The 25,683-nt window shown below is 38.8% G+C and overlaps 3 protein-coding genes across 6 annotated transcripts in view; 1 reads left to right on the top strand and 2 right to left on the bottom strand.

Moving 5' to 3' along the window:
• The window catches only part of ACAT1 (acetyl-CoA acetyltransferase 1), a 976,528-nt gene that overhangs the window by 492,116 nt on the left and 458,729 nt on the right, over window positions 1–25,683 (bottom strand). The gene's annotated exons all lie outside the window — the stretch shown is intronic.
• Window positions 1–25,683, top strand: part of CWF19L2 (CWF19 like cell cycle control factor 2) — an 808,601-nt gene that overhangs the window by 491,248 nt on the left and 291,670 nt on the right. The window lies entirely within an intron of this gene.
• The window catches only part of ELMOD1 (ELMO domain containing 1), a 75,438-nt gene that overhangs the window by 6,921 nt on the left and 42,834 nt on the right, over window positions 1–25,683 (bottom strand). For 3 of the 4 annotated variants that reach the window (XM_050758710.1, XM_050758711.1, XM_050758712.1), the window contains 6 exons: window positions 24,145–24,274; window positions 12,629–12,762; window positions 9,853–9,921; window positions 9,004–9,027; window positions 5,532–5,582; window positions 4,017–4,150 (listed from right to left, as the gene is read on the bottom strand). In XM_050758710.1, the coding sequence (XP_050614667.1) occupies window positions 4,017–4,150; window positions 5,532–5,582; window positions 9,004–9,027; window positions 9,853–9,921; window positions 12,629–12,762; window positions 24,145–24,274 (542 nt within the window). The remainder of the gene's footprint in view (window positions 1–4,016; window positions 4,151–5,531; window positions 5,583–9,003; window positions 9,028–9,852; window positions 9,922–12,628; window positions 12,763–24,144; window positions 24,275–25,683) is intronic. The other variant, XM_050758714.1, reaches the window with a different exon arrangement.

Below are 25,683 nucleotides of genomic sequence, written 5' to 3'. Positions count from 1 at the left end.
TGATCATGTCTGATTGAGGAACAGTGAATCTAGGGCACAGTTTGTTTCCCTTAGAGAGGCCTCAGTCCCTTTGCCTACATACCCCACAATCCATAGGGGGGTTGCTGCTGCTTCTAAAACCTGATGAGGGCCTAAGGAAATATGTAATCCTATTGCATACTTGCTCATCTGGGCTAGGATTCTCTTGAAGCATATCAATCCAGACCAAGACTAATATTGTTTTTTTTTTTGTAGAGATGGGGTTTCGCCATATTACCCAGGTTGGTTTCAAACTCCTGGGCTCAAGTGATCATCCTGCCTTAGCCTCCCAATGTGCTGGGATTACAGGTGTGAGCCACCGTGCCTGGCCTAGGCTAAAATTTCCCACAGAAACTAGACTCTCCTTTCTCCTGCAAAAAAACATCAGCCAATATTTTAGCCTTCCATCCATCTATGCATCCATCCATCCATCCACCCATCCATCCACCCACCCACCCACCCACCCACCAGTTACTACGCACCTCTGCCCTGTACCAGGCTTTGTGCTGAGGATACAGCAGTGAAACCTGCCCTTAAATGCCAATTCTTTATGATTCTAACTTTGAATCTTTCCTGGGAATGCTCCCCCACTGTGTGGCTCTGATATTCTCCCAGGTGCTCACAAATCACAAATCTGTAGCTTGAGCCTTTCTAATCCTTCAGCACTCCAGAGCCCTACATTATGAGAATGCCCACTCTGCAGCTCCACATGGATTTCCCAAGAGCAGCTCACCCTCAGTATGCCTAAAACTAAACTCACTCTACCTTCCCTCAGAACTACTTCCCTGACTTCCCTAATGAGCATGGTAAATATAGAATAGGGCAAGTATAAGGGGCCAGGGAAACATGGCAAGAGGCTTTCTTTATCTGCATGTTGATGCACTTTGATGAGGCTTACCGAACTCTTCAGGACTGCCCTTCATCCTGCTCTTAGGCTTCCAGTGCCATCTCTCGTCACCGGCAAACCCTATGCTCTACTTCTTAAATCCACATACTCTTTTGCTTTATGGCCTTCACCAGACAACTCAGCCACCATTGCCTTATTTCCTGCCACTCATCCTTTGGTTCTCTTCAAAAGGGGCATTTGCTTTGCAGAAACTTCCCTGACTTCCAGGCTGAATGAATTAAGGCAGCCACAGACTTTCTCTCTCTCTCTCTCTCTCTCTCTCTCTCTCTCTCTATATATATATATATATATATATATATATATATATATATATATATTTATGAGATGGAGTCTCACTCTGTCGCCCCGGCTGGAGTACAGTGGTGCAATCTTGGCTCACTTCAACCTCCACTTCCTGGTTTCAAGAGATTCTTGTGTCTCAGCCTCCCGAGTAGCTGGGATTACAGGCGTGCGCCATCACACCTGGCTAATTTTTCTATTTTTTCATAGAGACAGGGTTTCACCCTGTTGATCAGGCTGGTCTTGAACTCCTGACCTCAAGTGATCTGCCCTCCTTGGCCTCCCAAAATGCTGGGATTACAGGTGTGAGCCACTGCGTCAGCGACTTCCAGTTTTTAGAAGCAGTGTCTTTACTTCCTCAATCACTAAATTCCTCCCACTACATTTTATTTTTTTTAAAGACTTTTTTGTTTCCCTGAAGATAATGCTGGACCCACTACATTTTAAGTATTTGTTTAAATGCCTGTCTTCCTCAGCATAGAACCTAATCCATAGTAAAATCTCAATCATATTTGTTGGAGATGCTCAGAATTTTTATAGGAGTGAATATAATGATCCAATTATCAAAGCAGGAGCTGTGATAATGCATGTAAGGGACTTACATTTTCCATTAACAAGTTGTAAAGTATATGTGTTTTATAATTTACTTTTCATTTTTATCTAAGTTATACATGCACATTGTTCAGAGTCAAATAGTTTAACAAGTCTTGTTACAAAAACAAAAAAAAAATCCCAAAAACAAAATGAAAAAGCAGTCTCCTGCCCTAATTCCTGCTTTCCTAAAGCAATATTTCAATTCTTTTAGCTGATTATTTTGGTTATCGATCTTCATAGCTCTAATCAACATGCTTTCCATTACTTGATTAAAAAAATTTTTTTTCTTTATAGAATATTAAGATTTAGCTCCCTCTCACTCACCCCAGCCACATAGTCACTTATTTTCTCACCCTTTTCTTTACTTTGTATTAATAACTGCCTTCTTTGTTTATTTGCCTGGCTTCCCCCTTAATTTAAGCCTAAACTATCTCCTAAATATGCCAATGTTCTCGCAGTGTGTTCAAACATGGTAATATTCTGTCAATTTCAGGTTCTTCAAAGAGTCTCTCCCACAGCCTTCTGACCTTCTAGAATCTAGATTTATTATTTGCAGCCAATTGCACAGATATCTTGGGCTTTCCCTTCACTGCTCTCCTGGGACAGAGTTCCTATTTTCCAGACCCCATTTATTCCTTTAGGATTATTACTCTCTTATTTTGTGGAAATAAGCTTCCCGATAAAGGTACAGGGAAGTAAAATGCTTAAGACCTTGCATTAAGAAACTGTTTTTATTCTATTCCCATATTTGATTGGTAAGGTAGTAAGTTATACCGGGTGTAAAATTCTAAACTAGAAATCATATTCCCTTAGTTTTAAAAAATATTCTGTTAACTTTGATTGACTTATTGATTGAGATGGGGTCTTGCTCTGTCACCCAGGCTGGAGTGCAGTGGTGCAATCACAGCTCACAGCAGCCTTGACCTCCTTGGGCTCAAACGATCTTCTCACCTCAGCCTCTTGAGTGGCTGGGATTACAGCTGACTAATTTTTTATCTTTTTGTAGAAACAGGGTCTCGCTATGTTGCCTGGGCTGGTCTCAAACTCCTGGGCTCAAGCAATCCTCCCGCCTCAGCCTCTCAAACTGCTGGGATTACAGGTGTGATGTGCGGCGCCCAGTCTCTCTTAACTTTTGAAGACAATATTCTATGTTTTAGAATACAATGTAGTGTTGAGAAGTCCAATGTCATCTTGATTCCCAATTCATTATGTGACAGCTTTGGAAGTTTTTGGGGTCATCTCTTTCCAATGTCATTAAATTTCACAATGATTAGGTCCTTGGTGTGGGTCTACATTAATCTGTTGTGTAGGTACTTATTTAAGTATGAAAACTCATACTTCAGTTCTGAAAATTTTTCTTTCTTTCTTTATTTGATTCCCCTTCCTTAGTTTTCACCACTATTTTTCTGGCACTTCTATTATTCAGCTATAAGACCTCATAGAATGATCCATTAATTTGACAACCTTTTTTATTTTCTATTTTCCATCTATGCCTTTTTGCTCTACTTCCTAGGAGAGTTTCGACTTTATCTTCTAATCCTTCTTGGAGATTTCACTTTTGCTAAAACATAGATCTGAGAATTAACTCAGGCTGTCTTCAGAACCTGCACTCTCGAGTGCTATGCCATGAGGATCAGAGGGAGAGAAACACCCATGACGTCTTTAAGTCAGACCAGAAGTGGATACACTGGAGATTACGCAAGAGCCAGGAAAGAGAAGAATTTACCATGCCTGAAAATGTAAGTGTGGATTTTTGAATGAGAAAACAAAAAAATCAGAACCAAAAGAGGAAGTTCAAAGGCTCCAAAGCAGCCAAATCACAAAGATCTCTCAGCTTTGATCCTTGTCGGGAGTGTTCTATAGAAACCTATATATATATATATGATTTATATTTTTTGAGATGGAGTCTCACTCTGTCATCCAGGATGGAGTGCAGTGGCACGATCTCGGTTCACTGCAACCTCTACCTCCTGGGTTCAAGTAATTATCCTGCCTCAGCCTCCCAAGTAGCTGGGATTACAGGTGCGCATCACCATGCCTGGCTAGTTTTTTTATTTTTAGTTCAGATGGGGTTTCACCATGTTGGCCAGGCTGGTCTTAAACTCCTGAGCTTAGGCAATTCACCTGCCTTGGCCTCCCAAAGTACTCGGATTATAGGGGTGAGCCACCGCGTCCAGCATAGAAACCTGTATTGACAATTATACAACAGGATACTTACAGAATGTTTGCTGAAAGTGAGACAATGTTGGAGCTTCTGGGGCGATATTGTAGAAATGGGTTTTTAGAGCTCCACTGATCAGTAGATTATATGCCAGGTCAGTTATATTGATGCCCACAATTGCAAATGAATACCTATAAAGTATAAACCATAAAACCAACTGTGTGTCACATATAAGAAATAAGCATTTCCCATTAGCATGCTAAAAGACACTACTACCAGTGCCATGACAGTGTACAAATGCCATGGTAATGTCAGGAAGTTACCCTATGGTCTAAAAGGGGAAGAACCCTCAGTTCTGGGAATTGCCCACCCCTTTCCCAGAAAACTCATGAATAATCTACCCCTTGTTCAGCAAATAATCAAGAAATAACCATAAAAATAGCCAACCAGCAGCCCTTGGGGCTGCTCTACCCATGGAGTAGCCATTCTTTTCTTTTATTCCATTACTTTCTTAGTAAACGTGCTTTCACTTGACAAAAAAAAAAAAAATAAATAAATAAAAGCATTTCAGTAATTGATAATCTGATATTTAACTTACTATTAAATTATCAGAGTAGCAGGTCACCCTTCCATCTCTACCCTATCAAAACCTTGACTTTTGTAATTTAGCAGAAAATTTCAGTAATGTGTATCAAGAAAATTGGTAGTTCATATACTTTGACCTTTCCATTTCCAAATATATGACAGAAAAAAAATCCGAAGTGGACAAAGCTTTATAGATATATTTCATTATAGCATTTTTAATAATAGAAACGACATGGAAACTATTCAAATTCCTAAAGAAGACAGATAGCAAAATAAATTATGGTAATCTCATATATTACAGTTGATTAAAATTATCTTCTTAAAGATGATTTAAGCAGGATATAAAACATTACGGATAGAGCAAGCCATTTTATTATATAAATGCACACAGATGTGCAAGGAAAAAAACTAAAATAAAATGCCACAAAAGTAACAAGATTGGGGTGATTTTTTGTTTACTTTTCTATAATAAATTGTATATTACTTTTAAGATGAGAAAAATTTAAATAAGTATCTTAACACAGTGTGTATTTTCTAGTTCCTTATTTACATGTTTACCAAAAATTAATGGAACCCGAGTTCTTAAATCTTCTCTGCTAATATAAATCCAGCACAGAAAAAATTCTCTGTTCAGAAATATTTTTGGATAATATGGGGCATTATAAAAAAACTAAAGTAAATTTTTATCAAATAGCCCAATATTTGATGAAATCCTTAAAAGAAAACTACCAAACACAATTCTAAGTGATTTCTGAAAATCATTTCCTTATAATTACAACTTTCTACCTTGTCAGTTGTTCATAGGCAAAGTAATATCATATAACCATACAGATGAATCCACAAACATATAAAAGGGTGCTTTAAATATTTTAACTAGATTGTATATTTCTATCAGAACAAGTAGAGTTTCACTCTTGTCTTTCATGATACTCTAGTTCTGGTTCTGGTTCAGATGGACCATCTTTCCATGTGAGATCCCATACTCACCCAATTGCCTTATCCATCCTTTTCTTCTCCCATTCTGCTTTGCTGAATTTGCTGAACGGATGAATGAATAAGTAAGTAAATCAGATTTAATCTCTAATTGGTGCTTGTTCTCTTTTAATGCTTATGTTAAAACTGTTAACTATATGCAGAGATGTCTGTAGCTCAGTTATCTAACACTTACCAATTTAAATAGTATCAGTTTTAAAAGCCACAATACAATTTATGTGGAGCTCAGAAATGGAATTATTTAAGGCCACGCTATTTACCTCCTATTCACTTTAGTACAGCCATGGGAGACAGCCCTAAAGGCCAAACATTAAGATATTCTTTTGCACTATCATTAATGATCAAACCCCTCCTTCCTGAAACATTTAGTGAGGTAACTAGATGTCATCTCACTCTCTCATGATTCCCCACTGCATTTTGTTTGGTTTTACCTAGTGGTGTTTATCCTATTCAGTCTTATTTGTGATGCCTGATACATGGTAGATGCCAAATAAATGTTCATCGATAAATAAATGATTGAGTTAGTAAAAGAAAGAAAAGAAGAAAAGAAGCAGGGAGGGAAGTAAGCAAGGTAAGGAAAGGAGGAGAGGAAGGAGAGAGAGAGGGAGGGAGGGAGGAAGCAAGGAAGGAAGAAAAGAAGGAAGCAAGGGAGGGAGGGAGAGAGGGAGGGAGGGAGAGAGGGAGGGAGGGAGGGGGGAGGGAGCATTTACAGGTTTTAAAAATTCTGTCCCAGTAAGTGCTATGGTGTTTCTTCTGGCTAAGTCAGTAAGCCACAGCAGCTCCATTTTCATCTGTTTTTGTAATTTAAGCTTCTGAATAAGACTGTTTGAAAAAAGATTTCTATCATAGAAGCATTCTGAAAATGCTTGCTTGCTCTCTCTCTCTCTCTCTCGCTCTCTCTCTCTTTCTTGGCCTCGCTCTGTCATCCAGGCTGGAGTGTGGTGGTGCAATCTCGGCTTACTGTGCCCTACATTCTATTACTCTGTGTGCATCTGCCCCACTCCCATGCCCTTCCGTACAGCCAACAGGAGGAGGCAGGACTCATGTTCCATTCTTCCCTGTGACTGATGTAACCTTCATTCAGTATTTTACACTAAGGTCATTTAGCCTTTTCTTATATTTCCAATGCAGATAGATAGGTAATTTAACAAATAAGGAGGCACCGTTTATTTATAAAGCTTTGTTGAAGAGAAAAGGGGTGCTTATAAATTCTTATATACAAAGTTTGTATAAATTGTATAAACCGTAGTTGGCATTTGAACTCAATACAGTGTAAAAACTAGTTATTATGAATATTTAATTTCTCTCTCTCTGACTAGAAGAAAGGAAATCCAGAACACACAGCAAAGATTTGATTACAAGACGCTCATATAATACACACAACACACAACTACAAAAACATTACACAGAATTGATATTTAACTATGTGTATTTTCTATTCTATAAATGGTTATAATTCAAAATAACTGCTTTTAATTCATGTTAAAATGTGCCACCTGTTTCTAAAGTGTAACTTCTGGCTAACAAACCAAACAGCTGAAGAGGAATCAGGAGATCAGGAGATTTTTTTACCTTAAAGATTCATATCCAAACTAAAATAAGGTATGTGTGCAATTTAAGAAATTATATATATAAGAATTTATAAGCACCTATTTTCTCTTCAGCAAGGCTTTATAACTACACAGTATCTCCATATTCATTAAATCATATATCTATCTGCATTGGAAATAAAAGAAGAGGCCAAGTGATCTCTACTTATTTGATACTTATAGGATATCCTGACCCAAACAGATTGCATTCCCCTCGTAGGGAGAAAACAAACACACACACAAACTAACAGTCAAAATTTTCTTCTTAAACTTGAATCCGCTTTTATCCCTCAGGTAACTTTAATACTCAACCAATGGATGTTAACAAACGCAGTAATGTGTCATGCTTGCTAAACGATAGACAGGAAAGAGCTTTCCTTAGTACGCACTGACTTTTGAACTTTATTGATTCAATTTTATTGTAGTTTGAGGGATAAAGCATGGTAATTTTATATACATGACTACACATATATGCATGCACACACAAATGCTAGTCTCTTTTTAAGTAAGAGTAGTCACCCCAAACCTCAAATACTTTCTCTTGGATGGCTGACACAGGAGATACAACTATAAACCTTTTTTTCCTTTTCTTTTTTTTTTTTTTTGAGAAGGAGTCTCGCTGTGTCGCCCAGGCTGGAGTGCAGTGGTGCGATCTCGGCTCACTGCAAGCTCCGCCTCCCAGGTTCATGCTATCGAGTAGCTGGGACTACAGGCGCCCACCACCACGACTGGCTAATTTTTGTATTTTTGATAGAGACGGGGGTTTCACCGTGTTAGCCAGGATGGTCTCCATCTCCTGACCCCGTGATCTGCCTGCCTTGGCCTCCCAAAGTGCTGGGATTACAGGCCTGAACCACCGCGCCCGGCCAAGCTTTTCTTTAAGAAAGACTCATAGACAAAGTCAGTGCCCCTCCAATGGTTAATCAGAAATATTGTGAGCTTATTGTCACTTTCCAAGGACCGTGGAGGACTCGTGTCTTCTGACTGATGTTCCTCCAGGAAATGCCACCTGAGAGCATGGACAGACTCCCCAGCCAATTTTAACTAGAGGGAGTTTAGAGTCTCTACATTACAGAAATATGCAATTCAGAAGATGTAGTTAAAAAATTAAAATAGCTTGATTTTAACCATATAACAAGAAAAAGCTAAACAATTGTAGTGTTTTTCTTAAAGGAATGAATTTTTAATCTTATAAAATATTACAAATGTAAATTCGGGAAGTGTAATATGACTTAACGAATCTTAGCCAAATGAAGCTAGAATGAGTAAAATAGTAAGGTGGGGGGGGGGGGAAGCCCAACTCAACGTATCCCTGAATTTTAAGAAGGTTTTGATAAAATTTTGGATTTACTTAGCCAACATGAATACTAACAACTAATCTACCATCATGCTGAGGAGAAAAAAAAGCGATATAAAACTATGATTGCAAAATAATGGAACTCCTTCTAAGAAGAGTGACTAACACACACACACACACACACAACTACCATTTATAATAATTAAATTAGATATATTAATAGAGAGTAAAGTTGTTCCGTGCAACAAAATTCCCAAATAAAATGCCCTTCTCTGGGGTAACTGGAGTCAGAACAGGTGTGGTGAGGGGTTCAGCCTTTAGGTGAGTGTTCAAAATGTTTCTCCAACCAGATTTCGTCATGGCTGTAGAAAGACCGTTTGACATTTTCCAAGCGGTCAGTCTCATCTGGTTTTCAGTTCGTTAAAACATAGCCCAGCTATAATCAACTATATTAGATTAAAAGTTTGAAAATGTTGGCTTTTAGAAACAAATAAATTCAGAGTTCCTTAAAAAAATTCTTACCCATACTTATTCTAAAACAAAATAAAAGCAATAAAACACAAAAACAAAGAAAAGATACCTTATTTCTTCTTTAGTGATATCCCTTCATGTAATCAAAGAAAAAAAAAGTAGAAAAGCAAATGAAAATGCAAATAATTTAGCATCTAGAATTTTACAAGAAAGAAAGAAAAAAGCCTCAGCAATTCCAGATGTTCTCACTTGGTCCCTGACTTCTTAACTTCCATTCTTCCTTCTGTTCCCCCGTCATCTTTCTTGTCTCTGGACCCTTTCCCCCAGACCCTGCCTTTCTTCCATGGCCACCTCCTCAGTCTTCCTGGACACTAGTGACACTATCAGTCCCTTTAAATATAAACACATATCTCACCTGAATAAAATAAAATAAAAATGCATATCTCACCCGAATAGTGCCACTTGATATCCTAAATCTTGGAATGAGTACCTGAAGTTTTTTTTTTTTTTTTTTTTTTTTTGAGACGGAGTCTCGCTCTGTCGCCCAGGCTGGAGTGCAGTGGCGTGATCTCGGCTCACTGCAAGCTCCGCCTCCCGGGTTCACGCCATTCTCCTGCCTCAGCCTCCCGAGTAGCTGGGATTACAGGCGCCCACAACCGCGCCCGGCTAATTTTTTGTATTTTTAGTAGAGACGGGGTTTCACCGTGGTCTCGATCTCCTGACCTTGTGATCCGCCCGCCTCGGCCTCCCAAAGTGCTGGGATTACAGGCGTGAGCCACCGCGCCCGGCCGAGTACCTGAAGTTTTAACCCTCCATCTCAGCATTTATTATGAGGGCTTGTTTGAAAAAGCTTTGAGTCTCACTCTCCTGAGAATCTCATCAACAGATACATGTAGGAGATGAAGTTCATTTGATCTAACCCATAAAACCTAATTCATCTTTTACTTTCAACAATTACCTGCATTTGGGATGAAGAGAGTCAGACAGGACCTGCTGAGCTGCTGTGGCATCCCTTTCTGCGAAATACCTGCAGCGGGGGAGGGAAAGAAAACCGTAACTCTGTACTTGCTTACTTGCTGAATATATTCATTTTAATCCAATTCGACGTCATTCTGAATTCAGAGATGGATACTGGCATAAGGTTATTACTTGTTTCAGCTCCTCCAGGGAACAAACAGTTTTTCACAACAGAGTTTTCGAAACGTAATGACATGGTAGAGTAGCTGTGAAACCCGCACAGATTTAGGAATGTATCCAGTAGATTTTGAAAATTTAATTAAGAACTTTGCCATTACCCAGAGAACCAAAGATTTTATTATAAAGAGGGGTTATAGAAGAGGGGGTCAAATAGTTCGATTTTTGGAGGCCTTCAGAAGGCAGAAGCCTCGGTTAAGGGACATGATGAGAGAAAGAAAAGACTGAAGGAGATGAGAGAGGATATGCTTCGAATACTCACTGGGAATTTGAATTCTGGATGAATGGAAAATATCTTTTGAGTTTAGATATGTTAAAAAACAATAACATTTTATTCTAAAGGGAAAAGGGTAGTTAGGTTTCCTAATAAACACAAAAAACTGCACACCCTCAAAAATAATCCGTTAAAAAGTACTTCATAGAGACAATGATAAAGCAATAGCATCTATTATTTAATATGATGTGTGTATATTTCCTGCATAAATCCAAAGGGTAAAAGAAGTTCTTGAATTTCCTCTGAGGAAATTTCAACCCCAAGTCAGCAATTGTAATGCACACATTCACAGTTGTTAATGAAACGGAGTTTCTTTTCATACTTTTGTCGGTTATCTGAGTTTCCTCTTTTATGTCTCATCTGTTCATATTTTTTGGCTCAGTGAGTCTAAAAATGACCTCAAATAAAAAAGACAAATAACCTTATAGACAGTAATATACTGAACATAGATCCTTTATCATTTATGTGTCAGTCTTGTCTCTTTTTACTTTGTTTATGGGGCTTATCTTACTGCAGTTTTCAATTTTAATGTGTGAAATTTTTTGATTCTTCTTTTCCAGTGGATGCTTTTTTTTGCTTGTGTCTTTAAGAGATCTCTCCTCAGTCAGATATCTTGATTTTCTTCTAAAAGTAGGAAAGACTTGTTTTGGACTTTCAGGTTGTGAACTGAGGTGACGTAGTGATTTAATTTTATTTTATTTTTCTCAGTGGAAGGCCAATTGTCCCAGTTATTCAAAAGCTGACTCTATTCACTTATCTGTAACATTGTCTTTGTCATTAATGTTTACTTTCCGTTCATTAACATTACATTAAAATGTTTCATAAAAGAATGGGTGATTATTAAACTTCTTAAATTTAAAATAAAGGGAAAGATCTAGGGGAAAATGGGATGCCACCAAAATGACTGAGTAAGGCTTAACTTCTTTTAAAAATACATCACTGCCCTAATAGGGTAGCGTCAAAGGACACAAGAATCAACTTGAAAGGACTCTTTGGCTCAAAAAATAATGACTATACATGACTGAATTAAAGCATGAAAAAAATAACAAGTACAATTAGTTGAGTTACAATAAACATATAGAAACACAGGAATTAACAAATGGTGTTTTAAAAATAGAGAGAGAGAGCAAAAAAAAAAAAAAAAAAAAAAAAATTGATCACTAACAGGGGAACGAGGCAACCAACTCCTGACTCTGAGAACTGGCAACCAAATGCAAAAATTGAATATCTGTCCTGCCTATATTTCAGAGAAACCAAGTAACTATACTCTATAAGGAAACGAAGTCTTTAAAAATTCCAGCCAAAAATTATAGGAAAAATAACAAAAATAGAAAAGCACTCTTTATACAATTAATTAATCGGTTCAGTAAAGATCATAGAAGGAGGACTTTACACTGGCGGCATCAGAATGGGATTCCTCTGATTTGTTGCAGCACAGGGCTGAGAGTGGAGGGACACGGAAGGCCTCCCGCTGTGATGTCAACCTGAATCTCTTCAGGCCTGTCTGCATACCTCCAATTTTCAGGAAACACAGGGGATGGATACAAGTGTAAACAGGCAAATCCAGACCATGGGACATATTACAGGACAACTGATCTGAAATCCTGACATGGAGAAAGGGGCAAAAGGAAGGGACAGAGCAAGAGAGACCCATCTAATTTAAGAACAACAAAGGGCATAGTTGGAAGTGCATAGGATAAACCAGCCATAAAAAGTATTTTCGAGAGAACTGGGAAATTTGAATATGGACTGGATAAAGATGACATTAAGGAATCACTGTTAATTTTGTTTGATGTGATAATGGCATTGTGGTTAATGTGAGGTAATATTGATATTTTTTAGAACTACATATTAACATATGAAGGGTGAAATGATGGTGTAGAGTTTTCATTAACACCCTTCTGCCAAAAAAATAATGTTGTGAATATTTCAAAACCTCAACAATTACTGAATCTGCATGATCAATACAAGGGTGTTCTTTACAATCTTCTCTGTTTTTACATATGTGTGAACATTTTAAATAATAAAACAATTTTTAAATATAGTTGAGATTTGCTTTAAAAATCCATGAAATTTGCTGAAATACAAGGAAGGCTACTAGCAGACACTTTTAACATTTTATGAACCTGGCCTCTCAGGGAATTTGAATGTTTTCTTAGAGTCTTATGGGAAGTAGCTTTTGAAGCTAATTACTCAGCTTTTGCCATTTCAATATGAGGAGACCAAAACATCACTCGATCAGTCAGCTGTCCTTCATTTTACTTACTGCAAATTGTACAGTCCCAGAAGTCCCATTCCTCGAAAATCTGTTTTAGGATCATCACCTTGGAAACCAATTTCACACCACTGCTTAGAAATCCGAGATTCCAGTGGAGTATTGGGCTTCAAGAATTTCCATAACTGTAGGGGAAAAAAAGAGAATTACCGTGTTGATATACACTCACAAATACCCTTTCCTATTGGTTCAGATTTTGTAAACTACATCATTAGGAGGAGCTTTGCAAAGCTGAATGTATGCAAATACATTACAATTAAAGATGTGGTCATCTTTCAATTATTTATGACAGCATTTCTCAGAGCATGATCTGAAGCCTCCCTGGAGGTTCCCAGGACCTTTCCAGAGGGTCTGAGAGATAAAAACAAAACCAAAAAACTACTATTTTATAATAAAAGAAGAGGTTATTTGCCTCTTCTCTCTCATTGTCTCATGAGTACATAGTGGAATTTTTCCAAAGGATGCATGATGTGCTGTGATATCTTTGCTCTGAAGGCAATGGATTGAGTACTTACATATTTTAATGTTTAAAATCTTTCTATTTTAATTTTGAATAGGAAATTACATAGCAGATAGGTAGGTAGGTAGATAGATAGATTAGATAGATAATCTCTCACAAAAAAGCTCTTTGGTGCTCTCAAAAATATTTAAGAGTATAAAGAAAAGAGAGAAGTGGAAAAATTTCAAGGCCACCTATTATTATTATTCAGATTCTCGGAAAATGCTGTAATATTATATCAAAACTTTTAGCAGCATTATTAACCAAAAAAAAAAAAAAAAAAAAAAAAAAGCGAACTGACATGAGTTTCTTTTTGCTTTTTTATTTTGGAGACAGAGTCTCACTCTGTTGCCCAGGCTGTGCTCTTAAAAATATTTAAGAGTATAAAGGAGTGCTGTGGTGTTATTTCGGCTCACTGCAACCTCTGCCTCCTGGGTTCAAGTGATTCTCCTGTCTCCATCTCCACAGTAGCTGGGATTATAGGCATGCACCACCACACCTGGCTGATTTTTGTATTTTTGGTAGAGACGGGGTTTTACCACATTGGCCAGGATGGTCTCAAACTCCTGACCTCAAGTGATGCGCCTGCCTCGGCCTCCCAAAGTGCTCGGATTACAGGCATGAGCCACCACGCCCGGCCGAGTTTCATTTTTTTAGATCTCACCTATAACAGGAGTGAGAGTAAATATTATCGTGTTGCTAGAGGAAGCAACATCAGTAACGTTCATGAATAAACCTCAAAATGTATTATTATCTTTAAGAGTTACCAAAAGTAATTTCAGTTAAAATCAATTTTATTAATATATTACTGGACAATTGTAAATTTTAAGCATTATACTCTTTACTGCTTAATAAGCTGGTTCTATTTTTTAAAGTTTTCTGTAGAAAGATTCAGCACATATTACTTGAGAGAGACTCTGAGACCCATAGTTGTATAAATACGTAATGCTGAAACTCTTAGTTTTTTCTAATAGAGATGGGCATGTAAGTAAGTTTACTCTTTAGACTTACATCTTCATTACCAACAGGGTAAAACACAAATGTAAAATTTCCTTACTACTATTTCAGAAATAATTCAATTTCTAAATTGCTTATTCTACATTACGAAGCTTAAATGAAACAGTAATACACAAAATACCTTGCTAAATCAAATTGTCACATACCTGACACAGTGTAAAACATAATATTCGATGACAGAAAATACTAATAAAAGCTGTTATTCATTTTACTAATGTTATTTTACACATTAATCTAATATTACTTATTATTCACATTATACAATATTTTATGTTAGTGCCACAACAGGTAAATTCGATTTGTCTAAAGGGCGAGAGAAAAAGGGTAAAAAGGAGGTAAATCTCTCACGCTTGAAAGCAAAATATCAAGCATGATTTACAAAATCTCTTTTTAAAGAATTCACATAAGAATATGCCAGTGCTCTGCATTCATCAAAACGGAAACTGGTCCCCTACGGTGGCTCACGCCTGTAATCCCAGCACTTTGGGAAGCCGAGGAAGGTGGATAAATTCAGGTCAGGAGTTCGAGACCACCCTGGCCAACATGGTGAAACCCCATCCCTACTAAAAATACAAAAAATTAGCCGGGTGTGGTGGCGCATGCCTGTAACCCCAGCTACTCGGGAGGCTGAGGCAGCAGCATGGCATGAACCCGGGAGGCGGAGCTTGCGGTGAGCCGAGATCGCGCCTCTGCACTCCAACCTGGGCACAAGAGCAAAATTCCATCTCAAAAAAACAAAAAACAAAAACCAGAAACTGTTTGAGATCATCAGAAAAGACTAAATGAGACCAGGAAATCGTCACTGGGGAAAGGTTTATTTTAAAAAATCCTTTAGAGGGCCGGGCACGGTGGTTCACGCCTGTAATCCCAGCACTTTGGGAGGTAGAGGTGGGCGAATCACGAGGTCAGGAGATCCAGACCATCCTGGTTAACACGGTGAAACCCCGTCTCTACTAAAAAGGCCAAAAAAAAAAAAAAAAAAAAAAAAAAAAAAAGCTGGGCGTGGTGGCAGGCGCCTGTAGCCCCAGCTATTTAGGAGGCTGAAGCAGGAGAATGGCATGAACCCGGGAGGCAGAGCTTGCAGTGAGCCTAGATCGTGCCACTGCACTCCAGCCTGGGCGACAGAGTGAGACTGTCTCAAAAAAACAAAACAAAACAAAACAAACAACAACAACAACAAAAAATGTTGGAACTGATTTTTCACTTTAGGAACTGATTTGGTGACTGACACGAGGGGAAAAAAGGAAAAAAAAAATGTAAAACTTGTCACATTCATTTGAATAATAATGTGAAGTCATCTCAGGGCCCTGCACAATTAAAAAATATCTTATTTTATCGAATGAGTGCAGCAAGATGGCAAAAGCAGGTGCTTCATTTCCGTAGGTGGGTGATAAACCTCACTCATTAGGTGAATGCTTAGTGTGGGATGCTTAGTAAATGCTTAGTAAAACATTTGAATAATAAAATGCTTTGGTTTTTGTTTTGTTTTGTTTTGTTTTTCACAGAGACAGGGTCTCACTCTGTCGTCCAGGCTGGAATGTAGTGGCATGATCTCAGCTCACGGCAACCTCTGCTTCCTGGGTACAAGAGATTCTTGTGCCTCAGCCTCCCAAGTAGCTGGGACTACAGGTGTGCACCACCACGCCCAGTCAATTTTCGTGGTTTTTTTTTTTTGGTTTGTTTTTTTTTTTTTTTTTTTGGTAGAGACAGGGTTTCGCCATGTTGGCCAGGCTGGTGTGTCAAACTCCTGACCTCAAGTGATCTACCTGCCTCGGCCTCCAAAATTTCTAGGATTACAGATATGAGCCACCATGCCCGGCCTGAATAATAAAATGCTTTAAAAAGAAATTTCATTTTAGTAATTTTATGGATCATGAAAGACTAGAATAATGGCTAAAAAGTGTTGTTAATCTTCAGATGATAGCACTGTGGTCATGGCAGAGGACATGGCAATGCTGAGGTGGACCAGGCTGGGCACCTGGCCTGATGATTCTTTTGATGAAATGACAGTATGCTAGCTGTTCAGCAGTATATGCAACAGAACATAAGAGAAGATTGCTCCAATACTGACAAAAATCTTGAACCACCTGAAGGCCAAGATGCAGGTATATGGAAGTATGAACATTTAAGGCAATTCTTCCTTGAGCTAAATGGACTTGCTGTCAAACTTCAGACTGAATGCCATCCAGACACTTGTATTCAAATGACAGCAACTGAACAATGGATTTTTCCTTGTGCAGCTCATAAAAATCCAAGTGTTCTACTACAGACTAGACTAGACACAGACTTGATGGTGCTGTGTCTTCTGAAAAGCAATAACTATTTCCCTAGCAGGGTTAGTATAAAGGAATCATCTGTAGCAAAACTTGGACCAGCATACGCGGCGGCTCACGCCTGTAATCCCAGCACTCTGGGAGGCTGAGGCGGGTGGATCACGAGGTCGGGAGATCGAGACCATCCTGGCTAACACGGTGAAACCCCGTCTCTACTAAAAATACAAAAAATTAGCCGGGCGAGGTGGCGGGCGCCTGTAGTCTCAGCTACTCCGGAGGCTGAGGCAGGAGAATGGCGTGAACCCGGGAGGCGGAGCTTGCAGTGAGCCGAGATCGCACCACTGCACTCCAGCCTGGGCGACAAAGCGAGACTCCATCTCAAAAAAAAAAAAAAAAAAAAAAAGATTTCCAGAATATTTTCATATGCTTTTTTTTTTTTTTTTTTTTTTCCCTAGATGGAGTCTCATTCTGTCGCCCAGGCTGGAGTGCACTGGTGTGATCTCAGCTCACTGCAACTTCTGCCTCCTGGGTTAGAGCGAGTCTCCTTCCTCAGCCTCCTGAGTAGCTGGGATTACAGGTTTCAGCCATAATGCCCAGCTAATTTTTGTGTTTTTAGTGGAGATGGGGTTTCACCATGTTGGCCAGGATGGGGTTTCACCATGTTGACCAGGCTGGTCTTGAACTCCTGACCTCAAGTGATCTGCTGGTCTCGGCCTCCCAAAGTACTGGGACTACAGGTGTGAGCCACTGTGCCTGGCCACGTGCTTCTTTTTATTACTCTAGATATTGGATGAATACGAAAATGAAACATTTTTGTGTCATTTTGTATCACTAAGTTTGTGATAAAAGAAAATTTGATGTCCAAGGATAACCTGATTGTACCAATTTTAGAAGAGGAAGTTCAGAATTCAGTTTCTGAAGAAAGCAGCATGAAGGGGAATCACAAAGAAAAATATACCGATCACATGATTAACATTAATTATGTATGGTACGTATCATCTTAGACCCATCAATCCTGTATCCATATTCTAGCTTCTTTGTTTAGTATAGTTGTCTGCTGTGTTTGCCTTTTAAAATGGGAAATTTTTTTAAGGTTATTCATAAGCTGTATATTCACCACTGTGGCACTCATTATTTTTAAATAAGATTAGTATTATCTGTTTATAATGTCTGTTAGTAAAAGAACTTACAGTTTGGTAAAATTGCTGCTAACCAATCATTGGATTACAATCCTCATCAGACAAACCCATGTATTAAAAAATGGGTGAGGCGACATGGGTGGCTCAGGCCTGTAATCCCAGCATTTTGGGAGGCCAAAGCAGGTGGATCATGAGGTCAGGAGTTCAAGACCAGCCTGGCTAAGACGGTGAAATCCCGTCTCTACTCAAAATACAAAAATTAGCCAGGCATGGTGGTAGGAGCCCGTAATCCTAGCTACTTGGGAGGCTGAGGCAGAGAATTGCTTGAACCCGGGAGGCAGAGGTTGCCGTGAGCCGAGATGGCGCCACCATTTACTAAAAAGGTAGTAATGTTTTCCTTTGATTTTACCTCTTAGTTTAGATATTCTAAATTCTATAGTACATAGTTCCATCTTCCCTGAAACTCTTTAACTCATTTAGGGAAATGAGTTTTTAATATGCATATAGGATTATGTATAATCTAAGTGCAAATGAAGCATTAGTAATACTTAAATAATCTTACTATGCTACATAAAGTATATTCTAGGCTAGCATACTTGAACAGGATTTACCTTCCTGCATCAGTGGATTGTTACATATAAGAGGGTGATGATAAGGCATGTAAATGATGTTTCCACTGAAAACCTGCCCTGTCTGCCCTTTCTCATTTCCCTTAACTCTCTTCTCCAACTAGCTTAGCTGAAAAGCTTTTCACCAGACTGTGATTTCGTGGTGGCTTATGCCTGTTTACATTTGTATTAATTGCTTACCGATTATACCTCATATTAGCAATTACATTACACTATAGGAAAAACGTATTGGCATACTCTGCCTATCTTGGTTTTACTAAATTGTGGTAACTACTTAGAAAACAAGTTATTAAACTAGTTTGATTCTTCCTGTTAGCTATATATACATATATATATGTGTGTGTATATATGTGTGTGTATATATATGTGTGTATATATTATATATATATATATCTTTTTTCTTTTTTGAGACAGAGTCTTTCTCCATCACCCAGATAGGAGTGCAGTGGCACCATCTTGGTTCACTGCAACCTCTGCCTCCCAGGCTCAAGCAATTCTAGTGCCTCAGACTCCCAAGTAGCTGGGACTACAGGTGTGTGCCACCACGCCTGGCTAATTTTTGTATTTTTAGTAGAGACAGTGTTTCACCATGTTGGCCAGGCTGGTCTCGAATGCCTGGCCTCAGGTGATCTACCTGCCTCGGCTTCCCAAAGTGCCTGTTAGTAATATTAACCTTTTCACCTAACCATCTAGGCAGCATTAAATAGGACTGAAGAAATATTGTAGTATTTATTTTATATCCCCTCTCCACAAAGTTTATGTTTGAATTATATGCACACATGAGATTCACTGCAATGATTCACGGGTTTTAAGGGTGTTGATGAATGGTCATACATTTACTGGACTTTGTTATAATTCAGTGTCCTAATAATGATTCAAATGCAGATTGAATAATTTTATAATCTATTGAATGCTGTTTTTGATAAAGCACAGAAGGTTTTATTGCTAAACTGATTTTAATGAGGCACTAGGGTCAAAAAATTGTACATGTTGTGAACAAAGTATTTAAATCCTTCTTTTAAACAGATTTCACATGAGGAACTTCTTTTTCATTAAAAAGGTCATTTTGAAATTCAGATGAAAATGTATTCATCTTGTTTTTTTTTCAGACTTAGGGAATAATTTGTACCATATTATGAAACAAGAATGTACAGCAAAAATGTGGGACTAGTAGTATACTGAGAGTATGTATAAATAGTTTATGCCTTTCTGAGCCTGCCAGTCCTTTTGGCTTTTAACAGTACCCAGCAGCCACAGTCATTATTGTACCCCTTAAGAATTCTTATGTCCACAGTGAAAGGAATGTTGACTTTGAAGTTATGCATTTATATGAATGGTACTGTAGATCAATGGGAATAGTAATTTTTAAAATAAACTTGCTAAATATTGAGAGGCTAAACCAGTAGGTTAATAAATATATGTAGCAAATAAAATAGTCAAACTTATTTTGGAAGATGAAAGCCCATTATGCTAAAATACTTACATGAAGTACAATTATCTGTATATTTCCTATTTTAAAAAAATCTTGAGCCAGGTGCCGTGGCTCATGCCTATAATCCCAGCTACTCAGGAGGCTAAGGTTGGAGAATTGCTTGAACCCGCGAGGTGGAGGTTGCGGTGAGCCAAAGTTGCACCACTGCACTCCAGCCTGCATGACAGAGTGAGACCCTGTCTCAAAATAAATACATATAAAATAAAATAACCTTGAGCTATTTCGATTCTCTTCCAATAGGTAAGCTCTTCCCTGAAAAAATAAGAGTAGGGGATGGGGTGCTCCTGAAGGATGAGGTCATGCACTAGGAAGCCAACTTCAGATCTGAGAAACGGTGGTGGCTTATGGTGGGGACTCTGAGGAATCCTCTCATCTAGGACTGTGCTACTGGGAGTAGTTATTACAAAGCCACCTGCCAAGCGGAGGAGACTAGGGGCTAGGAAAAGTGATTCCTATAGCAGAAGACAAGAAACAGATGTGGAGACTGCACTCTGAGTCAGATTGTTACCCTCACAGACTGCCCTCTCTACTGAACTCTCTTCATTTCGAACTGAAGCTTTACACAAGTTTATTTGAACACTTCTGCCTGGTCATGAACTCTCTGCAGAACAGAAAGGGAAGGTGATTCGTCTACCCTTGAGCTAGAGCATTCAAGGAGAAGCAGCTTCTCACCAAGGTCACCATGGGATTGCTCTTTCCATCAGGAGAGGGTCTTTAATTCTGGACTTTATGTTTTTCATTAAATGCATGAATCCACCTAGAATTTTGTCTTCATTATTAATTTGGTTGGAACACTTTTAATAGAAATGTCTATATAAGTGATTCATATGGACAGTGATATTATTCAATTTCATCCCAGGCTATGTTCAAATGATCATAAAATCTGGACTTTGAAAATAATTTAGAACTCTAGTAGCACTGATAACACTCTCCTATGCTTAAAAAGCCAAGCGCTTAAACATGTGGCAATACTATATATGACCTGTGCTTAGAAACTAGAGGTCAGCAAACATGTTTTTACATTTAACTTAATTTTATTATTATTATTATTATTATTATTATTTTTAGAGCTAGGGTCACACTCTGTTGCCCATGCTAAGTGCAGTGGTACAACCATAGCTCACTGTAGGCTTGACCTCCTGGGCATAAGTGATCCTCCTGCCTCAGCCTCCCAAGTAACTGGTACTACAGGTGGACATCACCATGCCCAGCTATTTATTAAATTTTTTTTGTGTGTAGAGATAGGGTCTTGCTATGTTGCTCAGGCTGGTCTTGAACTCCTGGGCTCAAGTGACCCTCCTGCCTCAGCTTCCCAGAGTGGTGGGATTACAGGTGTGAGCCACTGTGCCTGGGCACAAACTTTGTAAAAGACCACTTGACAAATATTTTAGGCTTTATGAGCTGTATGGTCTCTGTTGTAACTACTTAACTTTGCCTTTAAACTAGGACAGCAGCCATAGCAGCTATAAATGCCACACACAAATGCATGTGGCTGTACTGCAAATATTACTTGTAAAATGGGTGGTATGCCAAATTTGGTTTGCAGGCCTTGGTTTGCTGACTTTTGCTCTAAACGGTTCTGTGAAGTAGCTAACAAGGGTATTATGACCCATTTTAAAGATGAAGAAGCTTAAGCTCAGGCAGTGAAACAGAAACCATGGGTCAGACCTGGAAAGACAAATGTGAACAAGATGTGGTTTGTCTCTCAAGACCTAGTGCAGTGTGGTAGCTCAGAGCACTTAGCTACCACGCTATGTGAGCTCGCACAGCCACTTCACTGCTCAGCTTCAGTTTCCTCATCTGAAAAATGAAGATAAGAGCAGTGTAGCACCACAAGGCTACTGTGATAATGAAATGAAATAATGCCAGAAAACACTGACTGTAACAATTGGCACATACTGAACACTCAATTAATGTTTTATTATTTCTGATTTTATTATCATACTTGAAACTTGAACAAACTGAAGAAGAGAACAAAGATTCCCACTCCTAAGTTTGCTTGGGGAGCTAGTGAAGATTTCAAAATTCTGTGAGTAAGGATTTAAAAAACAAGCTGGCTTCTGCAGTGACAGTAATAGGTAACAGAGGGAACAGCATGAACAAATTCCTGGGCATATGGTATGGCACGGCTTATTCTGGGTCATGGTGAATGGCAGAGCATGGCAGAAATGTACTATATGTGATGAGGATACAGGAGCTGTAGCTTCAAGAAATACATTGGAAAGCCTCCAAAATGGCATGCTAAGATGCGTGGGCTTTCTACTATAGGACATAGCCTGAAGTTTCTAGTCTAGGGAATAACAATGAATATATCTGTGTTTTGAGAAAAAAAAAAATCCCTCCAACAGTATTTCGGATGATGTGAGGGAAGAATCTAACAGTTACTGGCATAATTAAAAGGCTGTCACAGCCCAAGTTGGAGATGATGGCTAGAATAAGGCATTGGGCATGGAAAACATTTCAAAGATACCTTAGGGTGCTGTATGGATAAGATTTAGTGATTTTTGTTTGTTTGTTTTTTGAGATGGCGTCTTGCTCTGTCACCCAAGCTGGAGTGCAGTGGTGCGATCTGGGCTCATTGCAACCTCTGCCTCCTGGGTTCAAGCAATTCTCCTGCCTTAGCCTCCTGAGTACCTGGGATTACAGGCATCTGCTACTGTGCCCGGCTAATTTTTGTATTTTTAGTAGAGACAGGGTTTCACCATGTAGGCCAGGCTGGTCTCAAACTCCTGACCTCAAGTGATCCAGCCACCTCAGCCTCCCAAAGTGCTGGGATTACAGGCGTGAGCCACCACATCTGGCCAGATTTAGTGATGTTTTTTTGAAGATGTAGAATATGCCCCAATTGGATTGTAAACCACTTGAGGGCAGAAATGATGCCTTTCCCCAAAGTACCTAATGCAGTAATGAACAGCCCTGACTTTATAATTTACCAGACATGTGAATGAGAACCTGAGCTAAAATGCTTACAGTTTTCTCATCTCTAAAATAAAGATAGCCACCATTTCCTTGCCTACCTCATATAGCTGACAGTTTAAATAACACATAATCTAATCATAGCCACAGATGAAAGTCATATACAAGTTCTTGAGATGTAGCTAATGAACTATAATAATTCATGCATTCACTCATATTTGTTGAAAACCTACTATGTGCCAGCCCACATACAAGAGATCAGCTAAAGATGGTGCCTAGCAGGCACCTGGATGTCACTCATTCTGAGGGAACCTCAGCTATTCTAATACATTGTTCAGGCTCTTGTGACTATCGGTTAATTACAACACCTCTTTTCTCTGTCACCTCTTATTTCCTATGTTTGGGTAATTTTGTTGAACTACCTCCATCAGAAAATGGTCAGAAAAAAAAAAAGGCAATACAAAGAGATAAAATTCAGTCAGCAGGTTAGCTAAACTTCAGCAGGGAGAAAAGGAAGAAGAAAAACTATTGCCAAGAATGAGGTATCTTTAATTTTTAATGATTTACATCAGATCCAGCACTAATTAACAGAGACAAATGAGTCATTTGCTTAAGTACTTACATACATAAAAACACACTCCTTCACACAAAAACACAACAGGATACATTTTTGAAATTACATGTTCTGTTGACATTTTTCAATAAAATAAAGGCAGCTAAACAAATGTTTTCTTACAGTTTTGTTACTGCCTTTTTGAATTCTAAGAAAAGGCAAGGAAGTACCCTAATGCACTCTAATTCTAAAGAAGCATCTGTTTTCAGAAATGAATTTATAAAACATTTCTGGTAAGTATGTAGTTCTTAAGGGTAGTCTTAATTATTGGGGGGTCTTAATTTCTTTAGCCCCAAACTCAGTGTTTTGAGGGAAAGTATTACTGATGTTTTTTAATACACCATCAGATCCTGTAAGATTTTTAAGCTTTTGCTTTGACAGCCAGGAGTATTCATCACTTCATATTATTTCTCCAGAAGTTCTAGTGTGCCAAATATAAACCTTTACCTCTTCTAATACTCTCTAAGTTGCATGCAAAAATAATCAGCATTAAGATCTTGGGTAATTTCCCAAGAGGGCTGTTGCTGAGGCAGAAACCGACTTTATCTTCTCTGATGTGTATTAAAAGTCATAAATGGGAATCCCAAGTCACTCTTTGACAAATGCTATTTCTCCTGTTGGCTTTCAATGCATGTTAAACAATCTAAACTGAAGCCAAATGCGAGAGCCCACAGAAATCACCTCTGATGCTTTCTCAGATTACAAAAGAAAATTGGCTTTGGACTTAACTTCTCACAGGAATTTTCTGATGAAAAATTTACTTCCAACACCTGAACCAGCAAGAAAACTTGACCTTACCAACCAGTCAGGGGCCCGTGTCTCATCCATCTTTGTACCCCTGATGTACAGAGCAGTGCCTGGCACATAGCAGGTGCCTGGCAAATGTCAGCTGACTTAGATGAAGAACTGAAATGTGTTCAAGCACTAACCTTCAAAAGCATTTCTTCATGTTGGGGATTATCAGAATCATAGGGCTCTCTACGCAGTTTTTCCACATCTGCAATAAGGTTCCTGTACCCAACGATTTGCAGAAGGCAAGCCTGAAGAGAGATTCCCAGCCTAGGATGTTCAAAAACAGAGGAGACACACAAGGAAGAACAGGGCATCACTTTGGCATTTGTTCACTTGATGTATGCATGATAGAACTTTTCATATTAATGTAATATTCAGGGAAAATTGCTCAAAGATGATCTATTTAATAGAAGCACAATTCTTATTAAATCTCCACATGGACAACTGTAGAACCTGGCTAAAATTTGCCTCAAAGTCTGACTTTTTCTACAGCTAAATTGCAATGGTATGGCTTAAAAATAAGGAATTTCTGAGGCCAAGATGGGAGGATTGCTTGAAGCCAGGAGTTCAAAACCAGCCCAGGCAACAAAGCAACATCCTATCTCTACCAAAACCAAACCAAACCAAACCAAACAAAAACCCACAAGGGATTTCTTTATGCAGGTTACTTGAAATTATAGGTAATACTGGACTCTTAGGGATTATATAGCACCCCCCTAGGCGGTCATATCAGAATTACTTTAGAAAGATGTGTGGAAGAGAACGAGGGTGAGGACAACTGAAAAAACCCTTAGGGGCTTCAAGGAAAAAAAATCAGAACAAAATGAAGAGAAACAAAGTAACAATAACACCACCACCTCCACTTGGGAATGTCCTCCTCAGGGGAGACAGTGCTAAGAGGGTAGTTACAACTTTACAAGATGTTCTATTACATTCTGACCAGCTGTAGTTGTCTGAACACCTTTTCTTGTGCTGAAACAAAATCTGCTTTGCTTATGATCAAACGGTTCAAATTCTTTTCTCTGAGCAAATTTATTTCCACCTTTCCCCTGCCATGACTATTTAAGATAGTGATTCTTCTAATCTCTAGGGAAAACAGAAATCTTATTTCTTCAATTGCCTTTCATGGGACATGGTTTTCAGATGTTTTATTTTATTTTTTAGGTTTTGAGACAGAGGCTCACTCTGTCGCCCAGGCTGGAGTGCAGTGGTACAATCTTGGCTCACTGCAACCTCCGCCTCCTGAGTTCTAGCGATTCTCCTGCCCTAGCCTCCCGAGTGGCTGGGATTACAGGTGCCCACCACTACACCCAGTTAATTTTTATATTTTTTTAATAAAGATGGGGTTTCGCCATGTGTGGCCAGGCCGGTCTCAAACTCCTGACCTCAGGTGACCTCCCTCTGCCTCCCAAAGTGCTGGGATTACAGGCATGAGCCACCGTGCCCAGCCGGTTTTCAGATGTTTTATGATCGCTCTCAGTTCTCTCTGAATGTACACTATTTGAATAATAGTACCATTAAAGCATATCACTAGAACAGAAAACAATCTGGCAACTATAACACACAGAGGATCATTACTTTCTGTGATCAGAATGCTGTTTTCCCTTTCTACAGCCTCTAAAGTAAGGTAGAATCTGAAGGTCTAAAAGTAGTACTTCATGTTTATCTTTTCCTCC

This window comes from Macaca thibetana, chromosome 14 (genome assembly GCF_024542745.1).
Source record: "Macaca thibetana thibetana isolate TM-01 chromosome 14, ASM2454274v1, whole genome shotgun sequence".
Taxonomy (NCBI): domain Eukaryota; kingdom Metazoa; phylum Chordata; class Mammalia; order Primates; family Cercopithecidae; genus Macaca; species Macaca thibetana.
This window is presented reverse-complemented; position numbering and strand designations above follow the sequence as displayed.